Source organism: Condylura cristata, unplaced genomic scaffold (genome assembly GCF_000260355.1).
Source record: "Condylura cristata isolate star-nosed mole 26May11 unplaced genomic scaffold, ConCri1.0 scaffold00007, whole genome shotgun sequence".
Lineage (NCBI taxonomy): Eukaryota > Metazoa > Chordata > Mammalia > Eulipotyphla > Talpidae > Condylura > Condylura cristata.
In genome coordinates, this window is record NW_004567108.1 from 34,276,117 (window position 1) to 34,288,285 (window position 12,169).

Genomic DNA, 12,169 nt, shown 5'->3' on the forward strand with positions numbered 1-12,169 from the left:
GAGGTCTGCTGAGCCTTGTGGGTCACTTCCAGGGCTGGGAGTCGAGCTCGAACTGAAGTGGCTGCAGTACTGGGCTTTAACCCGTTGCGCCGCCACCAAGGAGGGCCCTGAAACACAAGTCCTTACCAGCTCTGAAATGAAATCTGCCGAGGTTGATTTTTGTTGGGTTACTGACATTCCTTTCAGATTAACATGTGTTCTAAGCATCAGAACCTCCCTACTATCTCTAAAAATTTATCTGTAGAGAGTGCATATATGTTGGATGACTAAGACTATTATGAACATTGGAATGGTGCTTTTCTGTGAAGTGGATTCTTGAAACAGCCCCCGAGGTAGTTGTTGTTTTGAATCCTTTTAGAGATAAGGCAATAAACCTACAGAGGTGTATGACATGTTAAAAATCACACAGCTAGAGGTGGGAATCTAAACTGGTCCAACCACTCCGGAGAGCTGTGTGGAGGTTCCTCAGGCTACTAAAAAGGGAGCTTCCATATGATCCAGCAATTCCACTCCTAGGAATCTACCCAAAGGACACAAAGACATTAATTGACAAGGACACCTGCACCCCTATGTTTATTGCAGCACAGTTCACAATAGGTAACCTATGGAAGCAACCCAGATGCCCAAAAGTAGATGACTGGATCAAGAAGATGTGGAAATTTACACATAGAATATTACTTAGCAGTCATAAAGGACAAAAGCATGCCCTTTGAGCAACATGGATGAAGCTGGAAGTGATTTTGCCAGTGATATAAGCCAGAAATAAAAATATAGAATAGTCTCACTTATAGGAGGAATGTAAAGAAAACAAAAAAGGAATCAGAAAAAAAAAAGTAACTATAATAAAGTAAAAACCAAAATCATCAGGCAGTTATAGATCAGAGACATTCTGTAGGGAAGTAGGAAGGGAAAAGACAGGGACAGGTATGGGAAGAGCACAAGGGATTATGGTGATAGTGCACAGGTGAATTGGTGTTGGGAATTTCACAGGGAAATCATACATTGTGTAAAAATGAAGGATGATATAATGAATAAATAAAAAAAATCACACAGCTAGAAAGTAGTAAAGCTGGGTCTTGTGCCTTTCGTGCATCAACTAGTCATGTCAGATCTATACAATTAGACTGTTGTTAAAGATCCTAGTGTGGTTATGACCTTAAGAAATAGAATACACGAGAACTGTTTGAAAACACATGTATGCCTTCTTGTGAAGTTGCTGTTTGTTGAACAGGCATATTTTGGACTCCTCTGTGCTGGTCATGGGATATGCATGAGACTTGCCCCCCCAGATCTGTGTTCATGCAGCCTTTCACATCAACCCTTGCCTCCTGCTGTCCTGAAAGCAAGACAAAGGGGGATTCATCTGCAACAAAGATTTGTACAGTGTTCTAAAGACTGTTAGAAACAGAAAGCATTTTTACTACAGAATTGAGAAGGAGCTATGTCCAAGATTTATAGTGGCGATAAATAACGGTTCCTTTTATCATCAACCCTAAGTAATTCCCACATATTAATTTTGGGGAATTAGGAATTCCATAGAGCACCTTAGATATTTGTAGGAGTAAAAGGACACTAGAATAAAGAAGGGACAGGAGAAGGCAATGTCAGCCCCAGATTCTGTATCTGCTCTGATGTAAGAGAACTGAGCACACATTGCAGAAAAATGGGAGGGCTTTTTATAGCTCTAACTTCCCTCCAACACACTTCAACAAGAAAGTGAGTATCATTCTTTGAAGATATGCATATATAATTGACTGATTTTGTTCACACATTTTTCTTCACCAGTCACCATTTACTAGCCCTATAGCCTTGGGCAAATTCAACCTCTTCCATCCTCATCTTGGAGAAAAACCTTGAATATTTAGAGTACCCTGTGGTTGAGAAGGGAAAGAGGCTAGAAATTTGGTACCCTAAAACAATTCATTTATTCTGAATGAATTATTTATTGTGCATACTTTTTGGTGGTAAAATAAGGAAATTTTATAATTAGGTAATTGAAAAAATTATCTATGAACTTAATCATGTTTTAATATTTAGAGACTCCCTCCATTCCAAAATCATTTAACTTTATGCTAGGAAGCTATAAATTTGATATCGAATGCCTGTCTTGGTTTTCTTTACCCAGTGAAAGGAAGAAGAGTTTGAGGAGAAGGAAAGCACTTTGTTGACAAGCTGAGAAAGGCAGCAGACTCTGAAAGCACTCACTGTCCTGCTCATGGCACCATGCAGGGGTATTTATCCAGACTTACAAGGGAATAGGAAGGGGAAGTGGGCTAAGGTCAGCATGTCCATCCTTGTCACATAAACATCTGGCCATTTCATTTGACACCAGCTTGTATTCGCTGTCAGCTGACAGTCAGCAATTCAGATGTTATCTTCCTAGTGACACCCTTTACCATTGGAATGTAGGACATCATAACTTATTAAACCTAGAAGGTAAGTCAAAGAAATGGAAGAGTTTATCTGGTAGGATAGAGAGACCAGTCCTTCATTGCTGTAACAAAGTGATTAGTTTAGACTGCGTGAACTGATTTTCCAAGATTTTCTGAGTTTCAGTTGTTTGGCTTATAAAAGTTATTGTGAAAAGGACTGGTTAGGAATTTTAACAGGTGGGTTTCAGTCTTCAGCATGTCAGTCTTGAGTCTCTGACATCCCTGGACATTATTTTCCCCATCTCTCTGTGGCATGCATCCATCTCTTTTTCTACAAAGGCTTTTTCTGGCTCCAAATTCCCTCAACTCCCAAGACTGTTCTTTCTAGCAAATGCACACACTGGGCTAACCCATATTAGCATCATACTCACTCACCCCACCTACTGGTATAGAGCGAGATTACTCTCCCCCAACACTGCTACTTTAAGTTTTAGGAGCTGCTGATTGTGTTGTTTAAACCTGCTTTTAAAAACTGCGTGCTTTGGTAAAAAAAAAAAAAAATGCTTGGGGTGAGGGGAAATGAGGGAGAGGGAGACTGATGAGTCAGGAGATGAGGCAAGTAAGTGACTGGTAAATTCAAGTGTGCACACTTAGGCAAGGATTCTTCCCACAGCCCATTCATTCATTCTTTCAATTTTTTTTAAATAAGTGTTTTACCTATTTTTTTACATAGAAAATACATTTACATTGCTTAAAACTCAAAAGTCACAAAAGGCTACACCTTACACTTAAACCTTACACTTACCTTACACTTACTCCACTGACACACACACACAATACATTTTTCCCCTTAGGGATCCATTTCCCTCTTTTTAGAGATACACAACGTAATCTGAATTGTATATATTCTTCCAAAGTATTTTATGCTAATACAAACAAATACATATGTAAATTGTCCCCTTCTTTCTTTTTATAGGAATGGCAACATATCTTCATATTATTTTGCATTTTTTTACTTAACATTTTGAAATAATTCCATATTCCTACATAAAAAGCATTCTCATTAATTTCTACAGCTGTGTTAAATGAATAGATCATAGTTTATTTAATCTCTCACATTAATATGTGATTTTTAGTGTCTGACATATCAAAGAATACTTACGGCAGTACCATATATACATATACAATACATATACATATATATATACACACACACATATATACATATATATGTGTTATTTTGTACATGTTTGAAAATATCTCTAGGGTAAATTCTTAGAAAAGGAATCTTCTGGGCTTAAAGGTAGACACTGAATACAAGTGGCAAGAATGGACATCTTATTCCTGATGTTAGAGGGAAAGCTTTTCGTCCATCACCATCATTTGTTCTTTATTCAACATTTATTGAGAGACTGTTTATACTGAACATTGTACTATCCTGTGATTTTCTGGTGTCTGCCAATGTTTATTTCTGTCAGGTGAGAGGAAGGAGTGACCAAAAGGAGGGACGAATAATGAATAAATAAGATAAATTTAGAAGGTGGAGCCATAGATGTGGGGGGAAATAAAGTAGGAAAGCCCATAGTGATTCGGGAAAGTATCTCCAAGGAGGTGATAAGGGCAGAGGGCTGAATGAAAAGGAGTTAGATAGACAAGGACCCTGGGAAAGAAGAATGTGATATAGTGGGAGGATGACAGACAGAAAAGCTCTGAGGCAGGAAGGAACTTGTTTTAGGAATGGAGGAAGCCATTGTGGCTGAAGCTGAGAATGGGAGCTAACTGGAGGGAGGCAGGCAGGTGATGGAGGAAAGAATAGAAAGGAGGCGTCACCAGATGAACTCCAACTGCATCAGAGGCGGGGTGTCCTGTGTCCTTACCACCTGCTCCTGATGACATCCTAAACCTCAGCTCTGCCTGTTTCTATGGTGTCACACTGAGCCACTATGGGCTAAAGCATCTGGCAGGGTTCTAAATGACTGTATTTAAGGAGCCTCAATAAAGTGCCCTGTGGCATTTTTGTATACATGCAGTTCCAATTAGAAATAAATTCTATGTTTTATCACTATATTTTTTTAAAATAAGCTTATCTTTTAAATTATCCTTAGGAAACACACTGAAAGTTTTTAATGTAAAAGGTTTAAAATAGTGTATGTGTTTTTGTTGTTTTTTAATCTTTTCATCCTGTTTTCCAGCCTTCCTCCCCATAGATAGCCCCTAATTATTAGTTTCTAGGTATCCCTTGGAAGCATGTTTACCCATAAGGAATATTATTTTTGTTTTCCTTTGTTTAAAAATCTCAAGATTAAGAATATTAGTTTAAAAAATTCTCAATTTTTCCAGTAGAATGTGTATATTGCTTTTAGTTCAAATAGAAGATTTGAAAATACTAAATGTCAATATTCTAATAATTATTTTTCATATTCTTATGAATTGGCTTTATTCGATATAAAATTTGTTTATTATTCCTAGCACATAATTTAAGTGTGGGTGTTTGTTCTCCCATCTGATTCTCCATTAGAATGCCGTGCGTGTGTGCGGCCTGGAGAAGCAAGCGGTGTGGAGCAAGTAAATGAGTGAAGGGAAGCTCTCTTAAGCTGAGGGTTTTAATACGAGCAGGTCCTCAAAGAGCTCCCTACCGTGAGCGCTTAGGGCTGATGTGTCATTCCAAGTCCTCTTGCTTCCTTTTTGAAATGATTAAAACGATTAAAAGCTAACCAAAGTAACAGGCCTTAGTGGAAACACTTCTTTCTGGGAAAAAAGTCAAGAAAATTAACTTTGGCCTTTAACCGGGAACATTCTTACCTTGGGACGCAGAGGCCACTGCAGCAGACACTAAACCTTGGCACTGAATAGAAACAATGAAAGATGACTGTGAGGTTTCTTAAGGGACCCAAGCCACATTTTTCTTCTTCTTCTTCTTCTTCTTCTTCTTCTTCTTCTTCTTCTTTTTAGATTATTTATGCATACAGAACTGGGGTACAGGCCAGAGGTGCAGGGGTGGTGAGAGGCTTCACCAGAGACAGAGTGGGGAACAGAACAGGCAGATCGACGAAGTACACTGCTGAGGGGAGCAGCGGGCGGGCCAGGAGAGGGCTGCCGCGCCACGTGGGTCACCCCCCTGGTCAAGGATCGAACTTGTGCCGCAGTGGCTATGATAGATTCATGGTGCTTTAACCCCCTTGTGCCACCAGGGAGGCCCCTACATTTTTCTTAATCACATTGATAAGCATGACACTTTCACAGTTTTTTACTCACCTGGGTGCAGAACCTTAGGCAAGCAATATAAGAAGAATGCTGCATGAGAGATGTGGGTAATTTTTCACTTCAAATGTTGCTTTACAAGTGAGGGCAGGTGAGACCCACTGCTGCAGGCAGAACTGGGCAACCATGGTGTGGGCAGAGGGACTCTGCAGAGTGGGGCCTTCCCTCCCTCTTCTTTTCCTCCTTGTCCTCAGTGTCCTGCCTGCCCATTCCTTACTAGCCCCCCTATGTTTGACCCTCAGTGAACTCTTGTTAAGATTGAAAGTGGGACAAAGGGAGGTGAAGAGCCTGGCACAAGGGGTGGGGTGTTTGGGGAAGGATGAACATCCCAATGGTGACTGTCCATAGGGCTCCTTGTCGGAAAGGTCACTGTCCCTCCTAAGCTTAGTCAGAACCAAGAAACATTTTTGCCAGAAAGGAAGAAATGTTTGAGAGCCTTTTTACAAGTATTGCAGATACTTTAAAGAGATTCCTCAATCTTTTACTTATTTTGCTTCCCAGGAAATGGGAAATAAGGAACCAAGTTTGGAGCTGAGTTGAATAGGACTCACTGACTTATGGGGTTTTTTTCCTTGATTGATTTTTGAAGTTTGTTATTTTAAAAATAAGTTCGAGCATAAGCTGTCACTGTCTGTTTTTGTGTCCTTAATCATACTTTACTAAAAAAAAAAATGTCCCCCTTCATTTTGGGCTTCCTTTTCATTTTGGGATGTTGGTTAGATTTATAATCTATGCAGAGGAAGGCACTCTTAACAGTTCTTGCCTTGTTTATTCTTCTTACAAATGACATCCCATTGTGGGTTTGGTCAGATATTTACAATCTTTGCTAATCAACACCAAAATAAATAGACCCTTAAAACTGTCAGTGCCACCAGCCAGTTCTGCTGCCTGAGTTCTGAAGGACCGGGCCAGATGGCGGAGCCAGACTCCTAACACACATAATGTGTGTTCTGTAGCTCTTGGCTTCCACAGAACAGGCAGCTGACCGCTTTTTAGAAGGCGTAAGGGGAGAACGAGCAGATTCTCCACTAGCCATTTGTTCTGTGGGGCATCTCCAGGAATAAACTGTAAAGTGGCACGAGTGGTACTTGACCGTGATTAAAGCCTATGGTGTACTGGCCAAGGCGCAGGCTGGAAATTCTGAATTCCTGGCCCACCACCAGCAGGTTCTGTGGTTGCGTTCCAGTCAGGAAGCTTCCCTCTAGGCTCTCTGGTATATAAAGTGGAATGCAGCTGCCTAGCTTTCTGAATATTCAAGTACTGGAGCAGAAGGTGCTGCTCAAATGTGTGGGCGCAATGAGAATATAAGTTTACCTTGTACAAGATAGAGCCTTCCCTCTGTTCCAATGGATATTACCTCAACAATACTGAAGTGAGGAGAGAAGTCAGTCCTTGCGGTGTGTGTAGCTGGGATTCACCTAACCTGCCGGGGTGGGGGTGGGGGTTATTGTAAGCGTAGCTGAAACATTATGCTCTGAATTTCCAAAGAGAATCAGTAGATCGCAGACCTCCTAAACTTCTGAAAGGGTTGATGTCCCAGGTTGGATGCCAGAGCAGCCCTCTTCTCTACCCGCACCAGACTGCTATTTGCTTTTTCAATTCATAGTAACTTCTAGCCTACAGAACACAGATAACTTGCAGGATCAAATCAATGTTTATAACCAGTGTCCTAATCAGTTTTCTCAGGAAGGAACCCAAGATGAGCCTCTGAGTTTGCAAACTGCCTTAGTGGAGGGAATCCTAGGAGAAGTTGTCTTTTAGGATAGCAGTTGGTTTAATGAAGAAGAAACAGCTGCACACAGTAGAATCCTTGGGGCTTTTGTGTATTATCTGTAGAACCTTCTCTATTGACAGGTATTCTGACTGAAGTTTATGTGGTAGAATGGAGTTGTTTACAAGGGGATGCTTGTTTTTTGTTTGTTTGTTTGTTTGTTTGTTTTGTTTTGTTTTGTTGTTGTTGATTTCTTTTGGTGCCCTGTTACCATTCTGCTCCATGAAGCATGGTGTAGCTTTGTAGTTCTCTACTGAAATAAAGTATTCAGTCGGAACTGGCTCAGCATTAGCCTGTTTACTGCTTCTCTACACATTACAGCTTCCTCACTTCAAATAGTGTTTGAGCAGACTGAAACATGTTTTTGGCTGGCCTCCATAGTTTGGCTTCTGCTTCCCCAGTAATGCCATAAAAATACTTCGTCAAATAAATTCTCAGGAATTGAAAAGAACAAATTCTCTGCTCCATATGATTGTAGATAATAGAGGCAGGCTTCAGCTGACCACCTGGCTTGGTGCCATGGCCTGCGAAAGCTGAATCATACAGCATCCCTTGACAGTGCTTTATAGCCATCAGAGTTAATGCTCTGCATGTGATAGATAAGGTTTCCATTTAACAAATTTGCACAGAGCATTTATTTCCACTGGGTCTTTTGCATTTCTTAAAATGTTATCTTTCTTATTCTGCTCTGGTGCCAACTAATGTACATTATGGAGTTTTTGAACTCAGGGTTAATTTTTGATTGAGAAAACTTCTAATGTTAACCAGTAAAATCCTGAGAGAGAGTGTGTGTGTTTCCTAGGTATTGTAGCATCCTTATCCAGTATTCCAGCTGGAAAGAAAAATTTTGGGATAATTTAGGGAAGATTTATTTACAGAGGGACTATTTTGAAGGGTATGAATGTATGGGGGTGAAGTGGGGAGGGAGAGGACACATAGGATAATGTAGTGACTTGGTAGAGCTGTTCGTTCTCTAGACCAGGAGGGCAGGAAGGGAAGGGGTGCTGCCAGGACCCAGGGGAGCGCATCCTGCAGCCAGTGCTGCCTGCAGAATGACCTGCTGGAAGAGGCAGGGTCTGGCAGTCAGATGCCACTCATCTCCCTCCCTCTAATCACCTGGGGGCCTCCAGATAAGTGAACCCAGTCAGAATCTGAAAACTGGAGTCCCCTAAAGTCAGCTTCCCAGGGCAGGTAGGGCAGGATAAAAGGCAGAGTGGTTTTGCAGGGCAGATGGAAGGCATTGCCACTTGCCCCAATGCAGGTATTGGAATACGGTTATTCCTAGGAGAGGCATACAACTCTCAATACAAAACAAACTCACTTTTATTTTTGAAAGTTTTATTGAGGCATGTTTGACCTACAAAAAACTGCATATATTTAAAGCATAAAGTTTGATAAGTATTCTGTATTTACCAATGAAGCCACCCCCACAATCAAGACAAATATATCCATCTCCTTTAAGATAAATCCTCTTTACATTTAAGTTAGTCCATTTGGTTCTTTTAAAATATATAATGTGTGGGCCCTCCCTGGTGGCGCAGCAGGTTAAAGCACTGCACTGAGAAGCTAAAGCCACTTGCGCATGAGTTCGATCCCTGCCTGCTCCAGAGGTGACCACATGGTATGGCAGACCTCTCCTGACCCGCCCGCTGCTCCCCTCAGCAGTGTACTTCGTCAATCTGCCTGTTCTGCTCCCCACTCTGTCTCTGGTGAAGCCTCTCACCGCCCCTGAGCCGCTGGCCTGTACCCCAGTTCTGTATGTACAAATAAATAAATCTTAAAAAATATGTATATATATATATATATATATATATATATATAAAATGTGTGATAGTGAAATAAAGCAGCGGCAGGGGCAAATCCAACTAGCGTCAGCCCTAGAGAGACACAAAACATTAAATTTAAGACAGTGTCAAAACTTATGAAGAAGCTATATAGTAGCTTATAGCAAATTAGAAAAAAAGACTGAGTTCAAGAGATTTTTTTGTGGTTTATTTCTACTTTGTGTTTTTGGGCCACATATTTAAAACAAAACAAAATAAAAATCTGAAATCACTCTGAGAAATAGTTAAATGGAAGAGAATAAGCATTAAATTAGTATTTAGTGTCAACAAGGAGTAGTTTCAGTATAGCTTTTATAGATCTTCATATGCTGTGCCTCAAGGTCCCAGAAAGACCCAGGTGTAGGCACATGTCCTGCATTTTCATGGGAGTCAGGATGTGCTATTGTTACCAATGCTCACAGTTTTTACCTGACAATTGTTGAGCATTTAGAATGTGCTGGTGATAGAGCCAGGATGGGATTTAATTCTCTGAACTTCATTCTGTTTTAAATTCTGAAAACCAATAAATCCTTTACAAACGAATGTTTAAAGAAACCATTTATTTGTCACTTCTTGTTATCACCTTACAGCTGAGGGGGGCCAGAGTCATGACTAAGTGACAACTGTTCTCTCCACCCCCTCCGGTGACAGAGCCCCTATTTCTTCCATCACCATTTCCTTCTGGACTAGGGCAAGCTGGCATGTGGTCTGGTGCAGGAGTTGAATGCAAGACCCCAGGACCACTTTATGCACAGGACAGCAACTCCCTGGCGAGAACAGGACAAAGGACAGGAGATGTGAAGTTTTTTGATTGGGCAGTCAAGGAAGAAACCCCAGCAAGCCTGGGGGAGTGGGGGTGGAGGTGAGGGTCAGGGTATGGGCTGTACACAGGGCCATGCAGCCATGTAGGGGGTTCCGTTCAGGCCTTCAGACTTTCCTAGCAAGTTCAGTTCTCAGGGCCTTTGTATAGTTTAATGCCTTATGCCTACATATTGCTCTTGCCCCAGAATTTTTGCAAAATCCTCATTCTCACTTAATTCAGATTACTGCTGAAATATCTCCTCCTCAGAGAAGCTTTCTTTTGCCACCATATCTTCAAAAATAACTCCTGTTGCTCTCTCCCTCTCCTACTTTCTTTTCTTCACTACAGTGGTCACTATTGGATAATATGTTGTCAGTAGGTAAACTTTTTGGTCTTTGAACCACTATACGCACTTAAATATTGTCAAAGACTCCAAAAAACTGCTGTGTGTGTAGGTTACACCTTTCAAAATTGACCATATTGAAATTAAAAGAGATTAAAAATACTTTTTATTCATTGAGATAGAGTAATAATACCATTAAATGTTAACATACCTTTTAAAAGATAATGGTATTTTCCAAAACAAGAGGATGAGGGCCCTCCCTGGTGGCGCAGTGAGTTAAAGCACCATACTAAGAAGCTAAAGCCACTTTCCATGAGTCGATCCCCACTTCCTGAGTGACACACATGGTGCGGCAGACCTCTCCTGACCCGCCCACTGCTCCCCTCAGCAGTGTACTTCGTCAGTCAGCCTGTTCTGCTCCCCACTCTGTCTCTGGTGAAACCTCTCGCCGCTCCTGCACCTCTGGCCTACACCCCAGTTCTGTATGAATAAATAATCTTTAAAAAAAAAAAACAACAAGACAATGTTAAGAAATGAGTGATACTGTTTTATATTTTTGTATGTGTTCTCTATTGAAAGAAGATAGCTAGATAGTCACATCTGCTTCTGTGTTCAATCTGTTGTCAAATGTTGTTTTGATAAAAGTTGCATATTTGGCTTCACACAGATATGTAGCTGGAAAAGGGAAGGTTTTTATAATAGCCTTCTCATCTAATTGTAGCTATTCTATTTTAATATTACATCAAGATTCAGGAAGTGGTGGGTTTTTGAAGGCTAATTGTTGTGTGGACCTTGTACCCTGGACATATTTGTTCGAGCCGCCTCCCAGCCTATGGGGCAGATGGCTCTTTTTGAAAGGAAAAATTGGTCATTTTCTTTTGAAATTAAGGTATTTATAAAGGGGATGAGAGATAAAAATAATTACTTTTATTATATTATTGAATAATCCATAAAAAATTACAGTCTTGAAAGGTTATAGGCAGTCTTCCTCATAAAACACCTGCTTTTCATGTCACGGAAATTGAATGCTTTTCCTTGATAAATCTATACCTCACATTATGGCTATCTGTTTGAGGTAGGAAGTGAGTACTTAATAATAATTTCTAATAGTATATGCTGAATATATGCTTTCTTTAATATCTAGCAGTTGTTAAGTGTGTTTATTCATTCCTCTCCCTATCCTGTTTCTATCCTTTACTTTATTTGAATAAGTGAATAAAGTACCTTTCAGAAATATCCATAAACCAGTACAGAAATAGAGTTAAAACATTAGGTCTATAGATATGTCTAATAAATTAAACAGTCACTTTATCTGTTTGTTGGGAATGTTACAGTATTATTAATTGATCATTTTATGTTTGTCTCTTTAAGATCCACACAGGTTTACAGCACCAAATAATATGGCCCTGTCAGCCCAGCTGCATTCCTCTGGATGAAAAACTCTTGCCCCAGCTACTAAAAGAAGCAGGCTACATTACCCATATGGTTGGAAAGTGGCATCTGGGAATGTACCGGAAAGAATGCCTTCCAACTCGCCGAGGATTTGATACCTACTTTGGTAATGGAAATGCACATGTTTCTTTAATGACCAGACTAACTGCAACCATCTCATAAAACACATCCAAGCATAATCAAATGAAGTAGCTGGTAATGTGAGCACAGAGTGAATCGGTCAGTACCACAGAGGGGAGGCTTTCTTGTGTCCCTTTCTAACTGCAGCTCCTCACTCCAGGTGCTGGGAGCTCCCAGGCGGCAGTTACCTTTGCCAGGTACTGAATGCCATGTTGGAGCCTGTGA

General features: G+C 40.6%; 1 protein-coding gene across 1 annotated transcript in view; it reads left to right on the top strand.

The window, feature by feature from the left end:
- Window positions 1-8,659: 8,659 nt before the first annotated feature.
- Window positions 8,660-12,169, top strand: part of ARSB (arylsulfatase B) — a 122,954-nt gene continuing 119,444 nt past the window's right edge. The window contains exons 1-2 of the mRNA XM_012721763.1: window positions 8,660-8,665; window positions 11,744-11,930. Coding sequence (XP_012577217.1) covers window positions 8,660-8,665; window positions 11,744-11,930 — 193 coding nt within the window. The remainder of the gene's footprint in view (window positions 8,666-11,743; window positions 11,931-12,169) is intronic.